This window comes from Camelus ferus, chromosome 11 (genome assembly GCF_009834535.1).
Source record: "Camelus ferus isolate YT-003-E chromosome 11, BCGSAC_Cfer_1.0, whole genome shotgun sequence".
Classification (NCBI taxonomy): domain Eukaryota; kingdom Metazoa; phylum Chordata; class Mammalia; order Artiodactyla; family Camelidae; genus Camelus; species Camelus ferus.
Genome location: NC_045706.1, coordinates 9,485,388 through 9,511,758, shown reverse-complemented (window position 1 = coordinate 9,511,758; position 26,371 = coordinate 9,485,388). Strand labels below are relative to the sequence as shown.

Sequence of the window (26,371 nt, the reverse complement as noted above, 5' to 3'; positions counted from 1 at the left end):
TGGTTAGGAGTGGCTAGACATTTGGTCCGGCAGACTGCTGGGAGAAGGGCTTAGAAATGAAACTGCTCAGGTTAACTGGACTCTTGGAAGTGGCCGGGGGTGGGAGGGGTGGCTTGGGGAGGTTTCAGTGCTCCCTGTCTGATCTCCAACCCCTCAAAAGTAACAACAACCGCCAAAACACGTGATATACATAAAGGATTACATGTGCTTGCTATGTAAAAGCAGCTTTAGATCAACTCCCCAATTCCGCTAACCCTCCTCCATGCCAGTTTCAGACCCTCCACCCATTCTATGAAGAAATTCTGGAACCATCCATGCCCTCCCACCTCTTTTTGGGGGAGGAGTAATTAGGTTTATTTATCTATTTTAAATGGAGGTTCTGGGGACTGAACCCGCGACCTCATGCATCCTGAGTACGTACTCTACCAGTTGAGCTATCCCCTCCCCCCCCCACCTCTTCCTTTCTTAATAGCTGGTGTGGTCCTCTCAAGACGTGGAGCTGATCTGAACTCTGCCTAAGATGTGCTTGGGTCATACGAGATCTTAAATAACCAGGAGGCCCCACGTCGTGGGGCCACCAGAGGAATTCTGAATGTTTTTATTTTTCTAAAAAGCCGTGAAAACCTCATCTACAACGGTGCGTGTGCACACACCCACATGTAACCACAAATCCTTGTCTGGGCGCTGCCCGGGGGCCCCTTCTCAGGTTGTCTTGGGTCTACAGGTGTCATGTAAATCAGGTCAGGCCAACAATGTGTACCTTTCAAGAACACCATTTACATCCTTGCCTGCTCCCTCACACCCGCCCCGGGCTGCCGCCGAGCAGCTACGTGGGCCTGGGCTTCCTTCCCCAGGAGTCCCCTTCATCTCACCTCTCCTGCCCGTGACTAAACTCACCTGCTTTCAGGTCAGAAAAATAACGGCTTAGTGCTTGATTTGCTTTAAACCTCATTTAAAAGACAAGGGGAAAGCTGAAACCAAACCGAAGCATTTTTATTACCAGTCTCCATTACCTGTATACATTGACTGCATATGTGGTTTTCTGTTGGTTTGTTTTTTTTTTTTTTTTCCGGATCTGTGTACATGGGGAAGTTGCTTGCTGATTTATGGGACAAGGGGCTCTGTGATTTCAAGCCTTCAGCGATCTGACCTTTAGAGATCATTTTAACTCCAGCTTTAGGGAAGCAAATAGAAGTCACACTCAGTTACGGGTCCAGGGGAACTCACACAGCTCCAGCAAGATCTGTCCTGGGATGGCCTTTGAGTTCAGGGAGGAGTTTGGACCAGAATGCGTGCCTACCATCTCGTCCATGAAACTCTTAATGCATGCAAGAACACCAGAGTGATGGAAAATAAAAGCCAGCCAACAAAATTGTAAAGCGGGCCGTCCTGCCCCCTGAACGTGGTGTTCCAGCCCTGCCGAGGAGCACAGAGTGTGACGGCACAAAGGTGCTCCTTCGCTGGGGGAGATCAGATTTACTTCCTGCCAAACAAGCATCATTCAAACCCGAATGTCAACCTCTCACCTTCCCTCCTTCTGGAAGAACCACATTATTTATTTAGCCTTTGGTTTACGGATCTCTGTGGCAACCTTGTTTGGAAGAGTACCGGCGCATGTTGGTACACGCAGCTCCCGGGGAGAAGCAGCACCAGGAAGGCTCGCCTAAACACGTCACACTGGCCACTAACTGTCCCCAAAGGATTTGAGAACACCCTGCTGGGGCAAAAGGTATTTTTCATGACTTTCATCCCCACCCTCAGGCCTTTCAAGTGGACCCCATTCTTGAAAGCATCCCCCAAGATCAGACCCTTGTTACCCGCTACTGTATTGACCACAAGCCACCTGCATGGGGCTGGCATCCACCTAGTACGTCATTGTCTAAACCAGGGGTCAGCCAGCTTTTTTGTAAAGGGTAACAGATAGTAAATATTCTCAGCCTTGGGGGCCATTTGGCCTCTGTCGAAACGACTCAGCTCTCCCACGTCACGCACACACAAGAGATAAATGAATAAGCATGGCTGTGCTCCAATAACACTTCATTTATGGGCACTGGATTTTGAGTGTTATGTAATTTTCATGTGTCACAGGATTTATCTTTTTAATTTTCTTTCAGCCATTTAAGAACGGTGAGCTCGAAGCCAGTACAAAAACAGCAAGTGGGGGCACTGGCTTTGGTCTGTGGGCCGTAGTTCATCCACCCCTGATCTCCACAAGAGGAGGACAAGTGCCCCCACTAACCACACCCCTGGCCCCAGCGATATCACTGCCGTTTTGTGGTTTAGCATTTTGCCTTTGCCTTTCTCATTCGCAGCACTGGCTGCCTCTTGGGTGATGGCCAGCGACGAACCGGGAACTTCTGTATTTTGGTTAAATCTAAATCCACTATGAAGCACCCAAAGGGCTAGTCTCACGGGGAGGAAAGACCATGCCAGGAAGGAGTCCAGGTTTCTGGCTTCCTCTCGTGCTGTGTTAGTGTATGCAAAGACACAGTTAGCCTTTTTTTTTCAGAAGCAGCAGCAAGAGTCAAGTCACAAAACAGTGGTAAAAGGAAGTGCTCGCTCTGCACGAACGCTCCCACCATCTTCCCCCATTTAAACTTCTGCAGTAGGATTGGCAGGAATCAGAGATGCCTGTCGATGGCTAGAACGCCTGATGAATGTCCCCACAGAACTGAGAGAGTTTATTTCAACCTTTCTAACCCTTCCTGGTAACTTACACCAGTTGCCCAACTCCTGAAGAGTCACGGGGACGGCCCCTGCACAATTCAACTCGCAGTCCTGGGAGAGCACTGTTGCAGGTCGCCTCTGTTTTTCCCATGTGGTATTTCCTTTTGTCACGGTACTCATTTTGATTTGCTTGTTAACATCACCAGCAGAGCCAGAGAGGCGCTTCCCTTGCAGAAACCTTCCTGGAACTTTTGGTCTGGACTGACTTTTTGACTGGGGTACTTAAACCACTCACCAGCTTGGTCAAGACAGTTCTGAAAGCAGTGAATTTTCCCTTAAAAGTCATACGGGGCGTTGCCTAGCAGTGTTTATAGAGCGAACGCTTGTTTAAAAAGAGGGACGTTACAGGTTGAATGTTGTAAACATATTTGCATGCTTTTAAAACAGTCTGATCATGACTTTCGCTGACTTAAAACTTATTAAATATTGTTTTGTTCACAAAAGTGGGGGAGACATGATCCTTGGGAAATTCACAACAGACTGCAATTTCTTGAATCTGTTTCTTTAGTAATAATGACAATTATAAATATATACACATACACATACATGTATTTTTCTTTGTGTCTTTCTCTATGTCTACGTCTACATAGAGAGATGACAGATACATACATATATAGACAGATAGAGACAAAACAGCACCTAATATTTGAGTGCTATGTAGCAGACACCATGTTTAGTGCGTACCAGGTAAAATCTAATTTAATTCAACCATCATTTGAAAAAGGGATCGTTTGTCACCATTCCATTTAAAGGCCAAGAAAACATTTCCTTCTTTATTGTTAATTTATAAATCCATAAATCTATCCCTTTCCAAGTACATCACGCTGAGGATTTTGACTTGTCAGGGACGCAGGCAAGGTTCACCTAAGTGCCGTCAGCGAAGGAATTAGGACAGGAGAAGGAGACTCAAGAGACACAATCCAAAAAGAGGCTGTGGTCTGAGCCACAGGAGGAAAACTCACTTACCTGCATATGTTTTTGTTGTTGTCATTTTATTTTTTATTGAAGTCTAGTTGATTTACAATGTTGTGTTAGTTTCTGCTGCACAGCATAGGGAATCAGTTATGTATATACACATATATTCTTTTTCACTATAGGTTATTACAAGATACTGAATATAGTTCACTGTGTTATACATTAGGACCTTGTTTATTTATTTTACATACAGTAGTTTGTATCTGCTAATCCCACTTCTAATTTAGCCCTCCCCCCTTTTCCCTGCATCTGTATTTTAAGCCTAATTCCATCACTGAACCGCTACACACCCTAGAATTCAGCCCTGCAAATGAAAGAAATCCACAGCCTTTTATTTCAAAGGTCCCAGGAGGATGACAAGGCCTGCTGGCGTTTCCAGATGATTGGCACTGACTGTCCCCGTATCCACCATCTTCTACAGCACCTCATGTGACCCCTGAGACAGGACTTGGAGGTTAATTTTGAGGAGCTCATCAAAACCCCCGGAAACCCTGAGGAAAAGAGGATGCGGAAGGGCCCCGTTCCAGAATGTCACTTAAGATGTGGAAGGCTTCTGTAGTCCCTGCCCAGCCAAGTCATTTCAAGGCTTCCAGGGGATGAAATGTGAGAGAAGATAAACTTTGCTTTCATCTTCAAAAACATCAAAAAATAAATAACATCAAAATGCAGGCTGGATAAGGAGGGCTCACTGTGCATACATAAGTGATCTTACATTCATCGGTCCCAGCGGACTGCTCAAGCTCACTACAATTTATTTGCTTACGGAACTGGGGACACGGGGCTGAGAGGCACTCAAGGATTCCAGCTAGAAGGAATCTCTACCCCTCTGTACCACGTGGCAGGGCCTCCTTCCTTTCTCACCCAAGAGGAAAGAGATGGAATCGATCAATTTCTTGGGCCCTCCACTCCACAAGGCTGCACCGAGGTCTCTTAGCTATCCTGGCCATTTTATACGTGCAAAAGCCAGGCCAATTCACTGAACTTATCTTGTTCTAGAAAACCCAGCAAGGTATTACGTACCTTTGATCCATGATCTAAGTAGTATTTCCTCAGCTATTAAAATCTTACGAAGACACTTTACACCCACTGGGCTATAATAAAAATAAAATATGCACCTGAAACTAACACTGTAAATTGACTATACTCCAATAAAAAATAAGAATAAAAAATATGAACAGTAACAAGTTAACAAGTGTTGGCGAGAACATGGAGAAGTTGGAATCCTTATACACTGCTCGTGGGAATGCAGAATAGTGCGACCACTTTGGAAAGCAGCCTGGCAGTTTCTCAAAGGTTAAACACAGAGTTACCATATGACCCAGCAACTCCGCTGCTAGGTACACAACCAAGAGAAATGAAAACATATGACTACACAAAAACGTGTACACGAATTGTTAACAGCAGCACTGTTCCTAAAGCCAACAAGTGGAAACGACCCAAATATCCATTAACTGATGGATGTGCAAACACAATGTACATCTGTCCACATGATGGAGTAGGATTCGGCAATAAAAAAGGAATGAAATACTCACACAAGCTACAGGATGGATGAATCTTGAAAAAATTACAGTAAGTGAAAGAAGCCACACACAAAAGGCCACATATTGAATGATTCCATTGGTATAAAATGGCTAGGATAGGCAAACAGGAGACTGGTGGTTGCCAGGGTTGGAGGAGAGGGTAGGGGAAGGGACTGCTAATTGGTAAAGGGCTTCTTTTTGGAGTGAGGAAAATGTTCCAGAATTAGATGGTGGTAATGGTTGCACCATCTTGTGAAAATATACTTAAAAAATCACAAATATACAAAAAAAAAATTCTTGGGAACAGAAAACTGGTTGTTGAGGATGGTCTGCCAGAGCTAAGCTCCTACGGGTGGCCCTCATGCCTGGTAAGACCATGAGGCTGGTGATACAGATTTACAGGTGAGGGAATGAAGGTGCAGAGAGAATCCACGACTTGCCCGGCATCACCCAGCTGTAAGAAGTAGACCAATCCAGTTCCATCCCAATCCATCATCCACCCTCTTCCTCCTGGACTGCGTAAGGCTGCAGGCCTTGTTTACTTAGACCATTTCCCAGCCATGTGACCCTCAGGAACCTCAAAATTTCTCATCTGTAACAGTGGGGGGCGGGGGTCTCTGGACCTCACCTTCCTAAAGCCTCAATCATACAGTACAAGCTAGCAGACCAACTTCCTGTTTCCAGAATGGGAGCTGGGTCCTCAGTCCTTAGCTGTTCAAGTCTGCCAGATGTTTCACTGTAACTGCACGTGTCAGTTTCCTGTGTATGGGATCAAGGAACCTCCCACAGGATCTGGTAGAGGGGAGCTCCCTGAGGTAACAAGGTGGGGAGAAGCTGAGAGTGGATAAGGGTACCTGGTTCTTGGGGAATCCACTGCATTCTCCTTAAGGCCCGCCTTCTCTGCCCTGCTCCTCCAACCGCCCAACCTGCCCAGGCCACCACCAGCTGGACTTGGACATGGCCTTTTGAATGTACCCCCTTCCTGGTTGGAGACAGCAGAGCTGGGTACTGCTCCTTCCTCACCAAGATGCCTGCGGCTTTTGGTTCTTGACGTCTCGATGACAGTCACACTATGGTTCAACTAATTCCCATTGTTTCCTTAGGTCCCGGGGTGGGAAAAAGCCATATGTTCTAGGGTTCTGCCATGTCTGTTTATTTGGGGCAGGTCTCAAAAAAGAAGTATCCCCTGTCCTTCTCATGGCCATGCTACCTTCCTTCCCTTGATGACAAATCTAACTCTAAAGCTAAAATGGCCAACAGCTAGTATAGGATTTTAACCTACCTTACCTATTTACAATGTAATTTACATTGTAAAAAGCCATAAACTGCCGTTTCAGTCTCAAAAGTATAGACGATGCACCAGGGATGTTCACAGAGAAGAACCTGCATGGACCTGGAGCTCCAAGTCCTTCCTGCAGCCTGGCCATGGGCATCCCATGGGTGAAGACGGCCAGAACTGCAGAATCACCTTCCTGTACACTTGTGACTAAAGGCTGCTTTCACTTATCTTTTAAATCACCTTCTTTTGGGTGTGATGATAACCCTGTTTGGATAATAAATAGCACAGGAGATTGGAAAATGCAGAATGAGGGCTGGAGGCCACTCTCCAGTTGGCTGGTAAGACCCTCACTTGCTCCATCACAAATGGCCTCAAACACAACAAAGATGCCAAGGATGACATCTTTCTTTTTATTTTTTGAAGAGAAATTTTTATTTTATTCTGAACTAAAAAACTGAGTTCTGGCCAAGGACGGCACTTTTTAACCACCAACAGCCCGAGGAGGTTCTGAGCGCACGCTGAAGTTCAGGAGAAGTCAGGCTGTTTTTGTCTCCCTTTCCTAGTGTGGAGGCTGGCAAGCAGATATAATGAAACCTTGAGTCAGAGATTCACATTTTTTTAAACAGGTAAAATGCCATCTCCCTCTTTAGTTTCTTGGCAGCATGGAAATAAGTAAAATTATTTTAAAAATTTGTTCAAGTTGTCTTTTTGAAAATTTGAAGCAAATTCTATTCTCCCCATCCATGATGAGGAAGCTAGCCTAAAAGCTTTCAAGGTGCCCAGTATTCAGATCTCCTGAATATCTCCCTTCTCAATACCTCCCGTCCTTAGGACAGCAGCTTGTTCCCAAAGCTCCTTCCCATGCCATTCTTACTTGCTCCTCTGGGAGAGCTAGGGCCCAGAAAGGAACACAGACTCCCCTGGGGTCCCAGGAAGCAACCGAGCCTCTTCTGATTTTCCACTGGATCCCCCATCCCAGATACTGCTGGTCCCGGCCAACCCCTCCAGCAAGTCACCTGTTTGTAGGGAACAACTGACCCCTCCAGCTCGGCCTTCTTTTAGGCAATCACATCGCACAGCCCTGAAGTCAGCACCTCCGAGCACAGGAAACCATTTGGTGAGACACGAGTATTAAAAAAATAAGCTGCGTGACATTTATTTTGTCTTGTTAACATTAATATCTGTAGAAACATTTTTATTGTCAGTATAAAAATTAACAGGTTTTATTAAATACTTTCTCCAATTTTGTAATGCGTAAAATCAGTGTGATCTGCACTCATGTCACATGGCTAGAGCAGAGTGAGGTGTTTCAAAAGCAACACACAATACTTTCAGTACAGAATGAACAACATGGCAGTGTTTTTTGTCTGACGTTGGCATCGGGCGGGATCTTTTGGTGAGGTCCTGCCAGAACGAGGTGGAAGCAATCCCTTAAAAGGATGGAAGTATCCCGAAAACTATCAGCAGAACAATTCGGCGTTTCAGTTTTCTGCGATGGCATGTGAAGGCTTCTCCATCGCCAGTGAATCTGGAAGCCATTAGGAAGATTCGCTGAAGAGAACACAGGCTAATCTGATAAATGTGCAACTCAAGAGGCAGCAGGCCAGCTGCCGGAGAGCAAGGATTCTGCCGTCATCTCAACGAAGGTCCCTCCTTGAGGAATGGTTAAGGCATCTTTTTAAGAGAACGTTGGTGCCATTTCTCTTGGGGAGTCCAGTTAAATGTTTCCGGGACCAATGACAGAGCTGCACACCCAAACCAAACACCTTCTTATGAACAGGTTCTTTGAATGTGGGCATTTAGGTGGTTTAAGAACAATCATCTGACAGCAGAGTTTAAACACAAATAAATCAAAACGTCATTTTCCCCAAATTAGTCAAATTCTGTAAATATTTCTCTTTTCAAAGGATCTGATAACTAGTTAAGTCCAAGCAACAGATTAACTAGTCCGATGGGCTGCCTGCATAGAAATGTCACTTAAATTACAAAAAAAAAAAAAAACCTACTATAAACGATTAATTGTTTTGTATATTACCAATTCATTAATAAATTAATGTTATACCATTTTCCCTGAAAGCAAAAGTATTTTTCCACCTTTGCTGGGTGAAAATTAAGAAATTCTGTGTAAGAACAGCATCTAGCAAATAGCTATTAAAAAAAGAGAGACCAATTTTCTGGGTGCATTGGGACATCCATTTAAAATCAATACAAAAAATAATTCCTTGTAAATATATAATATATATTTATACATAATTTGAATATATTTACATACATCCAGCACCTATATACTGCAGTTGTGCTCTGTAAGTGTGTGCTGACATATATTTTCTCCAATTATTACAAAATTCACAAGGAAGGCAGACCATCTGTTTGCCTTGAGTCCGGCTGGTCCACAGCCAGTACCCAGAGTGGGTCACGGACACGGACGGGGTGGCCCATGAAAGTCCACTGCCCCAAACATTCTTCTTCTCCTGGTGAAGATTCTAAGTTCCAACTGAATAAATTCTTTACACGTGTGCCGATTACGTTTCCAATTATTTACTCCTCTGATTCATATATACAAGCCGAGACAACAGGCTCCTAGAGGCACGGCCTCCCTGCTCAGTACAGCCAGGTCCTGACACTGCCCCAGGTGGGGACAGGAGGACAAGCTGGTTCATGTTCTAACACTGCCGTTTCTATGTGGATACTGAGGAAGGCAGGGTTCATAAGGCATGGGGTCCGGAGAGAAAACAGAATCATCTCCTGAAGAGCAAGAACTCCTTGTATCAGGGTAACTAGGTGAATACTGTTCGAGAGGCTGACTGAGGTCCAAGTATTCCTGAAAGAAGGGAAGAGAGACGTTTTATTTCATCGCGGGTCAGGATAACAAGGTGAATACGGTTCGAGAGGCTGACTGAGGTCCAAGTATTCCTGAAAGAAGGGAAGAGAAGACTTTTATTTCAAACGCAGGCTCTGAGACGTTGACATGGGAGTTGGGGTGGGATGGGGGCACCCCCAGCAGGCTGAGACCCTGCCCGCCCTGGTTCCCATGAAGACCTCCTTGAGACCCCAACGCTCTCTCCTCTAGGCTGCCCGTTAACTTTTCTTCTACATCTCGAATAACCTATTGGCAAGCAGGGAACGCTAACACCCAGCTGAGCGGTCACCTCGACCGGCAGAGACCCAAGGACCTCCCGGCTGAGCACATGGTTCAAATCCACATCCAGCAAAACGGAAAAAAAAAGATGCTGTGGATGTCCCGAACCCCTTTTCATAGTTGAGACCATGAATATTTATTTTACAAATCACGTTTTACTATTGTAGCTTCTAGGATAATTTAAGGGGAATATGTCTTCATTCAGCGAGTAATTTCACAGATGTAATTCATTACTCTCAGAAGCTCTCTGAGTTGAAAATGTAAACAGGTTCAAGAAAAGCTTGGATACACTCGTGTATGTTAAATCCATAATGGACTGTTAAAGAAAAGTTTAGAAAAATGCAGGTTACGTTTCAAAGTTTTGAAGGTTTGAAATTCCAAATCTGCTCCCGGAAGCATCCATTGGTGTTGCTGTCGGAGAGCCTGGCTGATGGCTCCAGATAGCGTTTCTTCCGACTTATGACAGGGGAGCGCCCACCACCTGCTCTTGTGTCGCCCATGGACTAGGGATGGTTTTTAACATTTTTAAATGGTTGGGCAAAATCAAAAGAAGAATACCTCATGGCATTAAAACTACATAAAACGGTGTAGAATTTATACAAAATTTAAATTTTAGGCTCCATCTAGTTTTATCCGGGACACAGACGCATTCATTTATACACCATCCGTGGCTGATTTCCCACTGCAACGGCCGAGTTGAGTTGTTGCTACAGAGACCGAACAGCCCCACAAAGCTGAAAATATTAAATGTCTGGCCCTTGACAGAAAGATTTGCAGGCACCTGACATTTGGTAATTGTCAAAATGCACTTTTTTTTTAATTTTCTTTCTTTTCCTTTTTTCTTTTTTTTTTTTTTTGTGCAGATGATTAAACAAAGTCTTCCCTGTTTATTTGGTGCAATGAAGTATAGCAGATGAAATGGGGGGAGGGGAAATTATCACCTTTCACAAGATTACGTTTTAAATGTTTTTATATGTATTTGAATTGTTAAATTGGTTTTGCTGAAATAGCATGTCACCTTGAGATACTATTTGAATGTTGGTTTCAATAAGCAAATGTTCAAAATGTTGGTTCTTGAAATTGTTTAAAAACAAAAACCAAAACCTCTGAAACTATGAAAAGGTTTCTAAACAGGGGGACTTCTGGGTCTCACTGCCTCAGTTGGGTGAGCAAGTTGGGGTGCTTCTGCTCACACCCCCAGAGGCCAACGAGTTGACTACGACACATGGTTTTTGCTGAGAGGCGGGCAAAAAGTGCAGACCACAGCACAACCAGCTTCAGTGTTATCAGAAAAGAGCCCACAGAATGTTGGCGACTATACATTTTAAAAGACAAAGATTAAAAAAAAAAAAAGAAAGGAAGAAAAACCAAACCACTGCTATAATTCATCACCAGGGTTGGCAAGAGACAGAGTCCCTGTCCGAGAATGGGGGATGTGTCAGTTCCAACAACATCAGCATGAACCGCACAACTGGAAACAAACACGCCCACCACATCAAAAGAGAACTTTTTGCTTACAATGATAAAAATGAAATTTTGTCCTAAATGGAACCATTTTTCTCAACCATGTGGTAGTGATTTTCAGAAGGAAAGAAACTTCGATTTTTATATCCGTTAGACAATATGGCATTCTGCTTTTTTAGTTTAGGATGCTAGATGTAAATTTCAGTGAACGGGCCCACTTGAAATGTATAGATATAAACAAATGGCATCGACCATGGATATGGGATCACTAAAATGGAACTTTAGTGCTTTCCCAGTTTCTAACTGAAGCCATAAACGTTCAGATCTGATAGGGAAAAAAAAAAAAAAAAAAAACAACTAGGGGTATCAGTGGATTCCAAGTCTAGGGTTAAAGGAACTTATACTAGAAACAACAATTTTGGCAGGAGAAGAAAGTTGGGGTTTTTTTTCCCCCTTGAACTGTTCCTTTCCTTTCAACTTCTGAAGGTCAGCTGTATTCATTTAAATGCAATCTCTCTCTTTATCAGCCACAGTCAGACACACAGATAATATTCCTGGCTTAAGACCGTAAATCACAACATTTGATTATTTTTTAAAAAATCACTCTGAAACTATTACATGTATTATTTAAAAATAAATTAAATGTATTCTTTTCCTTCTAAAATATTTACACAATTTTAGCCTTTTATTGTTGTTAAGACAATTGTGGGGTTTTTTTTGTCCCCCTGTTTGGAACTATTCTGCATCTTCGTTAAATATCTTGAATTCATTCACTAACGGTTTCTCTCTATTGTAGGGTTTTTCTGGCCTTGATGGGTTTACCATCTTTCCTGCTCTCTGCACGGGGAAGCAGTCACTGATGTGGCTGAGCTTGGACAGTGAGTGACAGAAGAGTGTTTCTTTTGTTGGCATAGATTATAAATATTTCATAGAAAATTAGTATTTTAACAAAAGGTAGAAGCTTTTGTCTGAGTCTCTCATCATCAGGAACCACGTGTACATTTACATACACAGAGAGGGAGACAAGCCACAAGCCACAAGCCATGACCAGGCAGGGGCATGGAGGTCTGTGCCATGTGTACAACAGAAGCTGGAAAGGCACAACTTCACAGCAGCATCACTTTAAGCTCATTGGTAGCGGACCATCCGCAGCCCTCACACTAATGACCAGGGTACGGAATCCAACCGGCGCAGAAACCCCAGCTCCCTTCCACACAAACCCCAATGCTACAGTTGGACCTTTCTTTCTCCTCCCCACCCTCCTGCACATGCACCCTGAACCCACCACCCACAAGCCACAGGGAGGAGCAGCCTCAGGTGGGGTCCTCGGTCTCTGGTTTTGTGAGTCAGAACTCTCAAGATGCAGTTCCAAGAAAAGTCAGGATTTGGGAGGAACACATAGTTTGACTCAGTCTGACCCCTGGGAACAATGATAAACTATACCACAAACTGCAACGGGGAGGCTACATTTAAAAACTCACACTGGCCTCCCAAGCAAGGACCCCGGGCTTCTGAAAGGAGGTTCTTACCTCATTGGTTGTGAGTGTGAGAATTCGATCCAAGTCTTCGACCAACTGTTTGAAGGTGGGTCTCTGTGAGGGCACTGCATGCCAACAGTCTCTCATCATCATATACCTAGAAAAGATGGATGCCCTTGGTGAATTAATTTCTAAGCACTATGCCATGGCTATAAGTCAGTTTTTACAGGCAACAAGGAAAGATGTCCTAAATTATAAAAATGTGTCTGAACTTCCCTAGCAACTCAGGTGGGAGGTGGTGATTCACTTTGCCAAAAGATGCATTGCATGGTTCCTCTGAAAGGCACTTTGGCTTCCAAAAACCTCACTTTATCCAAAATGTTTTATGAAGGTATCTATGTCATTAAGAAAGACACTTCAGTGTGTCCTCACGGCTGACGTCTGGTCTCCCTGTGGCAGTGATATATGACAGGCCATCCCACTTCCATGGCACTTTGGGACACTGTGGGACGAGCCATACAGGGGCAGGCCTTCCCTCACCACACGCCCCTGCCTGGACCAAGGCAGCTCGACTGTTATCTGCCTGACACTGTGGACAAAGGTTCCTTAGTTTAAAAAAAAAAAAAAAAGAGTCGGAAAACCACAACTTCAAGGCAAGGTTCTTATGAATTAATCTGCCGTCGCTGGGCTGCACCTTAACTTCCTGATTAACTCTTGGATAGGCCCAGGTTCCCAGGCCTTATCTTGATTATGGGTTTCGACAAACCCTCTATATTAGTAAAAGCACAAGGGATGACAAGGAGCACAATAAATGCCTTTATACCATATACTATAAAATGTGGCCATTCATCAACGTCCAGTGTACACCGAAAGCGCTCATGGGATTACAGACATAAAATCCCCATGAAACGATACTCAAGAGACCCTGGTCTCTGGGACAATCACTCTTCTTAGTTGGTTCTGGGACTCCTTTTCAAAGCACTGATTTGACTGCACAAAATGCATGTCTCCAACACAATATAATTCCACTTAAAGCACCGGGTAGGTTTTGCTAGAAACCAGCTCATGGTTTTATAGTCGGATCAGGAACTCTAAGGATGGCACCTGGACAAATTTTTAATTCTCTGAACTAAAATCTGGGTAAGATATACGTAACCAGGCTGTGTTCGTTCGCTCAAAAGGTGGTCAGGGTCCCTCTACAATAGCCACTTTCAATGGTCACAAAGAGACTAGAGAAGCAACCATTCTCCACTCGCTGTGCAGGTGCCAGGTACCCTCGTGATGAAAGCGAGCACCCCACGGTCTTCAAGCTTGTGTTTGGGGGAAGGCCCGATGTCCCTTCCTGTCACTCTGAGAACGGCCAGGCACGGCACAGTGGCCCAGGGAGGTCACCGGGCGCGCCGTGCAAAATCGGGAAGCCCTTGGCCAGGCAGCCCGGCACCTGCTGAGGTTTAAAGCTCTCTTCACACACTGCAGAAGGACGTCTTTGCTTTTGGACGGTCAGGGCCGTCAGTGCAGCTCTCTCTCAGTTCTGGGGTTGAGCCCAGAAAGCTTCAGCAATTCTTCTTCTTAGGACATGTTTGGACAACCAGGGACCTTTGAAAAGCAAACCAGCCAGGAGAAGTGTTACTGGGGGCCACTGGGGAATCGGGAGAGACAACAGTCCTTACAGTTCATTAGTGCAGTTTGCCGGCTTATCCATCCTGTGTCCTTCCTTAAGCAGCTTAAAAAGTTCCTCCACCGGAATCCCTGGGTAGGGCGAGCCCCCGAGAGTGAAGATCTCCCACATTAACACCCCAAAGGACCAGCTGCAAAGGAGGGGAGAAAACAGCATCACTAACTCATCTGAATCACAGAAACCTACACACCCAGTTAAGAAAATAAACGCCCAGTCACTTCTTACGTTCAAAGACGAATGACCAAGACCCTTCTGCCGTTCCTCCGACACACCCCTTCCTGCCCCCAAGAGCATCCCCAAAATGACGATGATGAGAGGCTGTTCCGATGGAATTTTCCATCAACAGACGACAAGGGATGGTTACCATCACTCTTTCTTTGTGTGTGTGTGTCAGGGGAGGGTAGGGGGGTTGGTGGAGATTCAGGTGTTTTTTTCCCTCCTTTCATCGCTCTCAAATAAAAGTATTTGTCTTGATGCAGCGTCAGCAGCGTGAACTTCTAAGCTGTGAGGCTCTTTGGGCTCCTGTCTGACTCTTCTGTCGGCCTGTGTGCCTGACTCCAGGGCTGTGACCTACAGTACGGGCAGTTAACAGAGAGGCCACCAAGGAATTCTGCGAGGTAACAGCTGCCTAAGGTGCCCAGTGGACCATCTGAGGGCACAAAAGGTTCATGACTTACTCTGGTCACCGGGCAGGGATTCGGGTGGAGGGATCCTGTGCCCCAGATGAGCTTCATACACAGAAACTTAAAACATCTCACAGGGCACAATTTATACCTGGCCGTGAAGAGACCCACAGCTGGGTCCTGAGCCTTGTTTAAGAGACTCATAGTTCCTGAGCTAATCAAGCCGAGAATCCTGCATTTACCTGTGGTGCTGGCTTAATCACACCCTGATGGATTCCATCAGGGTGAGTTTCAGGAATGAAACTGCCTTCAGTTTTGTGCGGAGCAAGAGGAGCAGCATGGACTGGCAGTCTGCTGACTGCAAAACTGGGAACCTGGACGCCTTCCTCCTGGGATTGCCGAAGGGGACCAATTAATGCCTGCCCAGAAACCCTCCCACCCACACAAATAAGAGGGGCTCAACTGATTGGTTTACATGGTTAATTCTGAGAAAATTATAGATTCACAGGAACTTGTCAAAAACAGAGCAGAGAGAGCCTCTGTACTTTTCACCCAGTTTCTTGCAATGCTAATAGCATCTTTCAATCACATTTCCAAACCTAAAAATTCTAAAACACCACTTAGAGCCTGGCCCTAATGGTATTTTTAAGCATATCATAATAGAAATATTGCATTGTCTTCAGTCTATTTCTATAACGTTATCAAGGATGCTAAGACAAGATCAGACTTTTTTCAAAGGATAAACAGGGAGCAGTCCTGTCAAGATCACCCGAGTGGACCATGTCCCACTCAGCCTCCCCCTGTAAGAACAAACCTAGGATGGGGGAAATATGCAAACCACTCTCAAGTAGGAAAAGTCTGAGGGCCCGGAGAACATGCCAACAGCCTGGCAAATTAGAGAGCAGCTTTGGACTTGTACATCCGTGAGTAAGTTCAAGGGGGAAATCTTCCGCTCTGGCAGGAGCAGGTTAGCAACTCCACCTCCTGTGCGCTTTGAAGCCGGGCAGATTAGTAACAGAGCATTGGTTAGCAGCCTACCATAAAATCCGTCCTTTCTCAGGCCGGCTCCTGCACCTTCTATGGATGTGTGAAATGCAGCAGGCGCCAAAGAATGAAGGGAAGGCAAAGAACGTGTGTGATTTCTGCAACTCAACCCGAGGGAGAAGACGGAGAGGGGGGAGCTACTACTCACACATCGCTCTGATGGGTGTACACTCTATCGAACAGGGCTTCTGGGGCCATCCACTTGACGGGAAGCCGCCCCTGCAGGGGTGGGAGAAAGGTAAAAGCCAATATATTAAAAAGCGGTTTACTTTAGCAGGTTCCACCAGGCTGTGCCCTGTTTATTTTAAGAGCTGACACTCTAATGGTTTTCACTGGACACTCATTAGAGCAGAAATGAGCTCTAACCGGCACTATACAGAGTGTGTGAGATACACAGACCTGGACACATTAATAAATGTCATTTCCTTGGATCCTCACGATCATCCATCTCCCTAGCACCCAGACGTACCCCGATCAACTTCTAGGCGAAAATTAACCCAGAAACTCGCAAGCTCTCATCTTTGCTGGGAAAGGTCTTGATGCAGAGCCTTATGAAATCCCAGAGGTTGCTGATTATAAAGACTGTTTCACATTTACTGCAAGTATCTTAACTAGAGCTTAAATCTGCTTATAGGGAGGTTTGTAAAGAGTAAGGCAAAAGAATAGGAATAAAAAAGCACTGGTCCTTCTAGCTCCGAGCATCAGCTTTCATCTGGAGCATTCCATGCCACCCCTCCAACCCTTCCCACCGTAGCATCACCACAGACTTACATTCGTGGTCTTCTTGTAATAGTCTATATTGTTGATATCTCTGGCCAGTCCAAAGTCGGCTATTTTCATCACGTTGTTTTCTGTTACCAAAACATTTCTGGCTGCTAAATCTCGATGAATACACTGAAATTGAGAAAGAACTCATTTCAAAATGCTTCTAGAGTAAAAAGAAAACATATTCCTTCTCAGAGCACAGACAGAGAAGACATCTTAAGTCAAAAATTGGTTTCCTTTTCTAACTTAAAAAAAAAAGCCAAGGCCCTAATCATTTCCAAGAGCAAAGGTGGATAAGAAAACACATTTCCCTTTATCTGCAGGATCTGTGTTTAATGACCCTAAAATCTTCTGTCTCAACACCTGCTCTCTTGCCCTTGACAGCCAAACTTTCAGAAGAGCTGATTAAACTCCAACATCACATCATCTTCCCCTCCTGGTCACTTCTTGATCATTCTAATCTGTTTCCATCCCTGTTCCTCCTGAAGTTTGTGAAGAACTTCTTGATGGACCCAAACAACCTCTCCTCCGTTTTTCCCTCTGCAGTTCCAGACACTGCTGATTTCTTGCTCATTTCTGAATCTGTTTCCCTGCTGAGTTCTACCCCAATCCCCTCTCTTGGTTCCCTCTCTTCCTTTCTCCCTGCCCCTCCAGATCCCTTGGCTGGCTCCTCTCTCCCTCCGGCCCTCAAGACAGAGGAACTGCCCCATTCATCTTGTATATTTCCGTGTATCTTCATGGCTTCAATTCTCAGATACACATGAAACGTGTGCAAATTCCTATCTCTATCCTGACCTCTCTCCTGGGATCTAGATTTTCATTTGTAACAAGCTCTGAATCATTTCCACATTGACATTCCTTGACACCTCAAATTCAAGGTCTCTACTCCCCTAATTCTTACCTTTTTGGTCTTTCTCATGTACACCTGAGGTATATACACCAGAATTCTTTACACACTCCTCCCAAGTTCTGTTGATTTCAATTCCCAAATGGCTCTCCAGTCTGTCCTCCCCATCCCATTCCCACTGAGTCCAGAGCCTCATCACTGTCCACACCCCAAGCCCCACAGACGGCTACACTGCCGCCCAACTGATCTCCGTGCTTCCAGACTCAGCCCTATTACATCTTCTCTGCTACCCACAAATTATGTTTCTGAAGGAGCTGACCCTGTCCTTTCCTGGCTTATATCATGGCCAACGCCTGTCTACCCATATTCTCCATCCAGTTCTCACCCAACACCTGGCCCCCACCCAGAACCCGACCTATGTCTGCCACATACATGGGGGCCAGAGGCTGAGACGCTCACCACAGGGCAGCTGATTTATAGTTCTTTTTAAGTTTTAAAATTATTTTGTGTTGGGGATGGTTAGGTTTGTTTATTTATTTATTTAAATGGAGGTGCTGGGCTTGAACCCAGGACCTCATGCATGCTAAGCACGTGCTCTACCACTGAGCTATGCCCCTCTGCCTTGATTTATAGTTCTGATACTAACTCCACAGTCTCAGAACAGTCTAGTCACTATAACTACCATTCTTTCTTTTTATAAATGATGCACTTGTAAGGTGTTAGAAATGTCTTAGTTATACTTTAATATATCAACATTTCATCATGATACATGGTCATGAGGGCCCCAAATCATCACCCCCCAATGGTAAGGAATAAGTGAGCAAGCATCCTTGTCACTTTTACCCAGGTTCTCGGCAAAGACTATTATGTGAAGGAGTCGTATCAAGCTGTGTGACACAGATGAAATGGGGCTGATTGTAGACATTCCATGAAATAAGGAGCATGTCAAACTTTCTCTGAAGAATAAATGAGGAATAACTTTTTTCTGTCCACCCCCCCAACTAGTCCTTGTGTTTATACGCTTCTGTGGCCCCCGGACGGGCTCAGATCATTGCGCGGAAAGCAGGAGAGCCCCACAGGCACACATGTGCCCCGCAAGAATGGAAACAGGAAACGTGAGCGCTCCCAGAAGCCGCCTGGGGACCCCGCCGGGGCGGGAACCGGGTTCCTGGTTTCAGAGGCCTCTTTCAATCGAACCTCTAAGCCCTGGGCCAGACTCTCCCAGCAGTGTGCTCCTTGCCGACACGACTCTGCACGTCTGGCAAGCCCTGCTGTCAGGGGACTCTGACTCCCCGTGTGCTGGGCTCCGACCACACATCAGGGCTCAACTCAAGAGCCACCACAACGGCAACCTCCATTTTCACTGTGACGGCCAGAATCCAGCAACAACCTCCCGCATCCCAGGGCACTAGGAAACACCAAAGCCCACCCTCTGGGCTGAACAAGAAGAGACTTGGAACCAATACTCAAGAAAAAGGAAATAATCAAAGTCAAGCCAAGTTCCCATCGTCTGCAGAAGTCTGAGCTGTACTTCAATGCAAAGAGCTGACCATCTTACATAACGCGGGCTCTCAAACTGGTATTCCATCGTAAAGAAGTGAAGGTCAATGGGTCACTAGGGGAAGGAAGATGATCTATGACCCCGACAAGTGTGCTGGGTGTCTCTGCACAGCTGATCACGTTAAATTCCATGGCAACCTAGGAGATGGGCATTATTATACCCATTTTACAGATCGGGAAGCCAGGGCTTGCTAAAATAAAAAAACCAGGAAAAATAAAAACCAACCTGCTCAGATTTAACACCTTAGAGGATTAACTGGTTTTAAGGTTTGGTTAAAAAAAAAAAAAAAGAAAGAAAAGAAAAAAAAATGAATGTATTTCGAACTAAAAATAGCAAGGCCTTCATAATTTGCATAAGGCTCAAATACCACACCACATAATCGTATTACTGTACACATCACGGTGTTTCTTCACTTGTCCAACCCCAGTGTCCCCATATCAAGGTCAGGACTGCAAGTTCATTGCTATGTTCCCAGCACAGAGCCTGACTCAGTAAACAGTCACTGAGCTGAATTCCTAATTACAGTCCATCAGCAACAAGCCAGCCGTCTCTCTCAGCACAGTTCCTCAGGCATGTCCCTAATAAACTCATCACCATCCACCGGGAGGGACCCTTCCCCTGCCTCTTCATTCTCCACCGTCAGGAACAAGCCCTCCATTTTTGGAAGCAGCTCCACTCAGGGGACCGTTCTGAAGATTTTCATCTAGAACCTGCTTCAAAACTGTTCTTGGTCCTGAACTGCAGGAGGCCTTCAGCAAAGAGCTTTGAAAACATGACTGCAAAGCCTTAGGAAACAGGAGTCCATCCCCTCCACCCCACCCTGGGTTAGTGAACAAGGCCCCAACACAGGGCATCTCAGTGTTCCTCTCCTTGGTCCAGAGAGGAAGGGATTACCTAAGAGCAGGGGAGCTGGGGAGTGGGATGTGTGGGCGGAGAACCAAAAGGCCAGGTCTGGGACCAGACGCTTGACTCTGTCTCTGTCTCATAAAGGAAGACGGTGACCTGCTCAAAGCTTTCCTGGGACCAGTCCTCAGCATCCTTATCCATAAAATGGGATTTAAATACCCCTGTTTTTGAGTTGTTCTGAGGTTGTGCACGATACTGTATGTAAAATGCTTGCCCTGTGCCTGGCAGACATGAAGCTCTCAAGAAGTGGTAGTGATTAGTAATAAGGACAATTGTTATTAACACAATGCTATAAATAAGGGTATTTTCAGACTATCATGCTAAAATGTATTCTTTGCCCCATTTCACAAAGTTCATCTGATTCTCAGTCCTCCGTCACCAAGCAGTTCCAGAGCAGGAAGGGTCTCGTCCTCGGGGCCAGGGTGCAGGGGGGGAACCACCCAGTGCTCCCTGAGCCAGACCCACCCACCGCTGACCACTCCGCCTTCCCAAGACTCCTCCCCTGGCCCCTGTGAATCACATCCTGGGTTTCCCCTTGCCTCTCTGACCATGTCTCCTCCGTCTTTTCCTGCGCTTTCAGCCCTTCTCCAGATTTGAGAGTTTTCTCAGGGTTTGACTCCAGGCTTCTGTGCATCCCTCTCAGCCCCACACTCCAGCCCCAAGAGGAACTCGTCCATTCCCATGGCTTGAAACTACACTTCCTTGGCTGGCGCTGGTGTCCAGCCCAGCCCTCGGAGCTGAGCTTCAGCCCTGGTTGACACCTGCCCTGGAATGACTCTCAGGCATGTTCAAAATGCTCCTTGGATTTTCCTCCAGAATCTATTCCTGCCACCCTCTCCCCAGTGCCCTCCAAGCCACCCCCCATCACTTCTTGCCCCACGTCTTCCTCCTCCTGATCCGTTGCACCACCTTCTAACATCTCAGGCTGGAAATCCAGGGGTCACCCTTGATTCCCTTTTCTCTCTCTCTCCCATATCAAATCAATCCATTATCTGCCCTGAGAGCAAAATATATCCTAAACCAATCAACTTTAGTGTCTGTCGGAGCCAATCAACCCGAGCCCAAAGCACGACCACCTTTCATAGGACTCAGAGCCTCCACCCGCCGGGCAGGCAGAGCAAGAGTGAGCTTCACAGCACAAAGGAGATCACATCTCCCCCCTCGGCGGCTTCCCAGCACCTACAGCGCAGTGACGGAGCAGGGCCTGGCCGTCTCCGGCCACGTGTCACGCCGTCCGCCCACAGGGAGGGAGGGAGGTCAAGGCAGGGAGGTCACTTGTCCTCTTCCCACCCTCAGCTCTTCCTCACCCCACAACGTTGGTTTCCTCCACAGCACGGTTCTCAGCCTTTCACATACTTATTTTTATTCCCACATTTATCGCTGATTTCACCTGTTCCCCTGGTTCCCACTCCAAGAGGCCAAGGACTATGTCCATTGCAGCCACCTGATCTGGAGCCTGAAGCATCCAAATGAGGAACACTCAGGAATCTTTGCTGAAGGATGAATAAAACGATCAGGCCAGCCTCTCACCACGTGTGTATTAGCAGCAGTGCCCTGCTGAGTCCAGAAAAATTCTTTCCCATTGCCCACACCAGGAGAACACGGGGTGACCAGGACCAGAGGGTCAGGGTTTCGTTTAGGAATAGTTCCAAGGTACGGAGAAGGCAAAACAACGGATTTCCATGTTTGCCAGATGCACCTGTTGTGTTTACCTGCTCCTTCTCCATCCAGCCTCCCCACCACACACACACACTTTTCATGAACATTTAAAAGTGAGTCGCAGGCCTCAGTAGCATGTATCTCCTACCTCAACCCGAAACCTCTATCGTCACCCCTAAATTTAACACTGATGCAGTCACATTCCCTAATATACAGTCCATATTCAAATTTCAACTCTTCATAAACGTCCCTTATAAAAGCTGTCTCCCCACCACCACCCAGAACAGGACTCAGCCCAGGATCACACACGTGCATTTTGTTGTCACATCTCTTAATCCTCCCTTCATCTGGAACCGTCTCCCCAGCATCTTTTGTCTTTTGTGACACTGACATTTTGAAGTGATGTCTTGTCAAATGTCCCACATTCTGGATCTGGATCTGATTGTCTCCTAGTGCCAAAGATTTGTCAGTTGGCGAACCTCGCTGGGCACATGCGTGTACACAAGTGCAGAACTCAACACTTCCGGTTTCCTAAAATCTATACATGGGGAGATTTTACAGGAAAGTAAGAGATCTGAAAAATCTTGAACTCTGGCCTCTCTTGAAAACAGAAAACAAAACAAAACAAAAAATCAGAACATGACGGAGCTCTGGCCATGTTCCCATGTGGCCACAGACAGCAGGGGCCGAGGTGCGGCCAGCCCTCCCGGAACCCCTACCCTGCGTGATCTAACAGGGGCCACCTCACTCTCACGTGATTGGCATGGCCATGACCCAGCCCGGGCCACAGGGTGACAGAGGGCCCACGCTCCCCAGAGATCCTTACTTCTTTGGGGACCCAGGGAATTCCTAAGGCTGCATTAAAAGAGGAATGACCCACCTCTGCTCAGGGAGGTAGCACGTCACCTCCCCCAAGCGTGGGCTAAGGAAAGGTGTCTTGGGTCATCCAAAATGCCCCAGGGGACATCTGGGCACCTGTCTAACTGCTTTCAGAATAGCTCAGATGTTTCAAGTTCCACCGCATGTGGCATGCTCAGAATGCAGGCGATTCACCTCAGGGGACCTGGCCAACTTCTAACCGCAGAGGGTCACCCCGCTAAATCAGACAGACCCAGAGAACACCCCGCACTCGATGTCACCAAAATAGCCCTTCGCTTGATCTTTAGTCTTGGAATCTTCGATGCCGTATCAAACTGAAAACCATAAACACAACACCGGGAGTCCAGGGCCAAAGACTCAATAACGACAAAATGAAGAAAGCCCCCAAATCATCAAGAATTCAAGGTAGCGCCCCTCCCCCAGCTGCTGTCTCCCCGGAGACCTGACTCCCCGGAGGGCCTCGCCCAGTCCTGCCGCAGAGAAGAGGCATCTTTTCTGCTCATCCCTGCGGTGTCACTACAGGTTTATGAAGCTGCTTGGGCTTCTAAAGAGTTCATTAAACCCCGATGTGAATCATGCAGTGAATATTTTCCAGGCTGTACAAGGCAGGCAAGGGCTTGACTCAGCAAATGAGGACACCCAAATTGCCTGTTTTCTTCATGGTTATTTTAAACTGGAATCCACCCAACCAAGGGGAACGTGAAGGACTCACTTTTTGGGAAGCCAGGTATTCCATGCCCCGGGCCAGCTGGTAGGTGCATGACACCAAGTCCTTGAAGGTCATCTGCTCCTCGGGAACGCGGTTGATGTCGTAGGAGTACTCCATCCCGGGCGGCCTCCGGGCGCGCAAGTATTCCCGGAGGTTGCCTTTCGAGGCGTACTCGACTATGACGTAGAGCGGGCCTGGGGGAGGAGAACACGAGCTGGAGAGGCAGCGAGCCCCGGATCTGCCCTGTGGCGGCTCAGCCAAGGAGCTGAAGTGACTACAATCCAGTACTTTATTTACTTTTTATTTATATACACAGAAAAAGCACACACAAATAGGACACCTGCCTTCTAATCTCCCCAAAGTGACACCCAATACTTGGTCAAGACAGTCGTAAGGGTCTTTAAGAAATAAAACAGATTCAATTAAAAAACAAAATACAAAAAAAGAAAAAAAATACAAAAATACAAAAAAAAAAGAAGAAAAAAAAACAACAGAGAAACACTGAGTGTCCCTTCCCTGAGAGGCCACTCTCACCTGCGCCCACTTGGAAAGCACTGGCTACTGTACATCGGCTCCCTCTAGTTCACTGTACTATTTTACATACACATAGGTATCAATAAACAAGGTATTATTTTTAATCAGATCAATGGATACTAAAGGTAAAGCTTTGCAATATTTTGCCCCTACCTATTATCCGACTGGAATATTATCCCAGCCAGGTTGATAAAAATATACCCAGATCATTCCTTTTAAGAGTTACACAGATTCTATCATATAAATATACCACACTGTATTTATCTATCCCCCTTATAGGTTTGCTTCCAGGTTTGAGCGACTGCAAACAGTGTGCAATGAACACTGCTCTGCATGGCTCCGTATAGACACATGCAGCAGTGTCCCCGTGGTATGGACTAGGGATTGGCAAATGACAGCCCGCAGGCCCAGTCCTGCCCACAGCCCGTGTGTGTGTGTAAATGTCACTGGCACACAGCAAGGCCCATTCATTTCTGTGTTGTACGTGGCTTCTCTCTCACTGCGGCAGCAGAGACGAGTAGTTGCCACAAAGACCCATAAGGCCCAAAAGCCAAAATATTCACAATCACCCTTTACAGAAAAAGACTCCTGGTAAAGACCCCAAAGAGAAACTGCTGATGCCAAGACAGGCGTTTCCCAGTTGATTAGTTATCACCAAACTGATTCCCAAAGTGCCTCAGCTATTCCATGAGAGAAGCCAGGGTCTGTCTCCCATAAGGAAGACCATGCGTCCCTTCCTGCCCGTCTCTCGTCTTTCAGGGCCCTCTCGGGAGTTCAGCCTCACGCTGCCCAGATCAAGACACGGCTTCCTCAATCCCCATTTTAAGGGAAGAACTTGTCAACCAAAACGCAGGCTCTTATTTTGAGAAATTGCTCTTAGCACTTCCAAAACAAAAACATAAGGAGACTCCCTTTTCCAAACACCCTCCAGACTGTGCCCTAAAAGCAGCAGAGCCCCGTAAGCCTTCCCATCCAATGTTGCCCAACCAACGCCCACCTTCCCCTCAGGCACGGTCACAAAGTCTTCTTTGTGCTCACAGCCAGGAACGCCTTCCTGAAGGGGTTTTTAAGGAAAACCTGAAACATGCACTTGAGGGGCCCTAGCACCAAGACCTAAATAAAAGTCCAACCGTTTCTAAAATGATGCTGACACTGGACCACGGGTTAGTGCATGAAAGCACTGCTCCCTCCACTCACCATCCTGAGTACAGGCTCCGAGGAGATTTATGATGTTTTTGTGCTTTCCAATCATCTTCATCATCTCCATCTCCGACACCAGATCAGAAAGGTCCTTCTCTGTGGCGTCATCTATGAACATTAGGTAAATTACAGGTCAGTTTCCTCTAACCTATTGGTTGCCACTGTTAGTTCATGAAAACTTAGCTGGAACAGCATGCAACTGAATTTTAGAACCAGGAAAGACTTTCTAAATCACCTCCCTCATCTTCCTGGTGAAGCAGTAAAGGCCCAGACAGGGAACTGCTCTGCTCCATGTCAAACAGCTGATTCTGGGTCAACAGGGTCAAAACTCAGAACAAGAACACAGGCCTCTGACACTAAGGCCAAGCCTTTTCCAGCAAACCTCACAAACATGGCATTTTTCTCTATCAGGAAATAATTCCATCCTCTGGCAGATCTGAGATATCTCAGAAAATCACACCGAACTTCATGAGAGCAACTGTGAGGGCTTCCAGGGAGGAAGAGGAGGAGGCGGCTGGGGGCCCTTTATATCACTTCGGACTTTCCCTGGACCAAGTGCTGCTAGTCGGAGCCCTCGCAGCCCTCAGAACGCTCGCAGATGGATTCAGAGGGCACCCTGGAACCGCAGACAAGAGGTATGTGCACGGGCATCTCCAGGGGCCAAGGCTCATACCTTCCAAAGGGGCTGCAATATCCATCCCCCAAAATTAAAGTTTTAAAAACCTCTACTCCACTCAAAAACAAAATAAAAATGAAAACCTCTGCTCCAACATTTCAAGCAAGAACAGCTTACGTCCTGCACACACAGGCTTACAGCTTCTAAAAAGTGGCAAGATTCTTTCCCAGGTGCCCCACTTCAATTTTCCCCTGTGGGAAAATCTGGGCTTACTAAACGATAAGCAAATGAGATGAGGGCATGGAAAGAAGCCAGGCTGCAAGAAGCTCTTTGACTTCACAAAAGGAAGAGCGACACAACTGCCTGGAGTATAAAATCCATGCGGACGGACGGACGTGGAGGACTGAGCACCAGCCCCGCAGAGGATGGGGCACCACTGGGGTCACAGTGTGAGGTCTTCTCTAGGCTCTGAGCCACCCACTGGCTGTAAAAACAGCCACATCGTAAAGGCTCTGTGGCTGATGTCTTTCCCTGTCCTAAGGGAAGGCCAGCCTTGGTATCACCAGAGAAAGAGGACACCCAGACTCCCTCCCTGAGCTCCACAAACAAATCAGAAGCTCTGCCGAGAGGGACCAGCCTTCCCCACGCTCGGCTCTGGGCTGCTGAGGGTGGCTAATGCAGGGCACACAGCCCACTGCACCTGCCACTCAGAAAGGCGAGGAGGCAGGTCCAGGCCACGCAGGATGCAGGCAGGGGGCTGCCCCTGTT

At 46.4% G+C, this 26,371-nt stretch overlaps 1 protein-coding gene across 16 annotated transcripts in view; it reads right to left on the bottom strand.

The window, feature by feature from the left end:
- Positions 1-7,632: 7,632 nt before the first annotated feature.
- Positions 7,633-26,371, bottom strand: part of FGFR2 (fibroblast growth factor receptor 2) — a 100,723-nt gene continuing 81,984 nt past the window's right edge. For 9 of the 16 annotated variants that reach the window (XM_032490752.1, XM_032490764.1, XM_032490761.1 and 6 more), the window contains 7 exons: positions 24,985-25,095; positions 23,257-23,447; positions 16,699-16,821; positions 16,076-16,146; positions 14,253-14,390; positions 12,634-12,739; positions 9,158-9,322 (listed from right to left, as the gene is read on the bottom strand). In XM_032490752.1, coding sequence (XP_032346643.1) covers positions 9,158-9,322; positions 12,634-12,739; positions 14,253-14,390; positions 16,076-16,146; positions 16,699-16,821; positions 23,257-23,447; positions 24,985-25,095 — 905 coding nt within the window. Of the gene's footprint in view, positions 9,415-12,633; positions 12,740-14,252; positions 14,391-16,075; positions 16,147-16,698; positions 16,822-23,256; positions 23,448-24,984; positions 25,096-26,371 lie in introns of all 16 variants that reach the window. The other 7 variants (XM_032490756.1, XM_032490755.1, XM_032490767.1 and 4 more) reach the window with 5 other exon arrangements.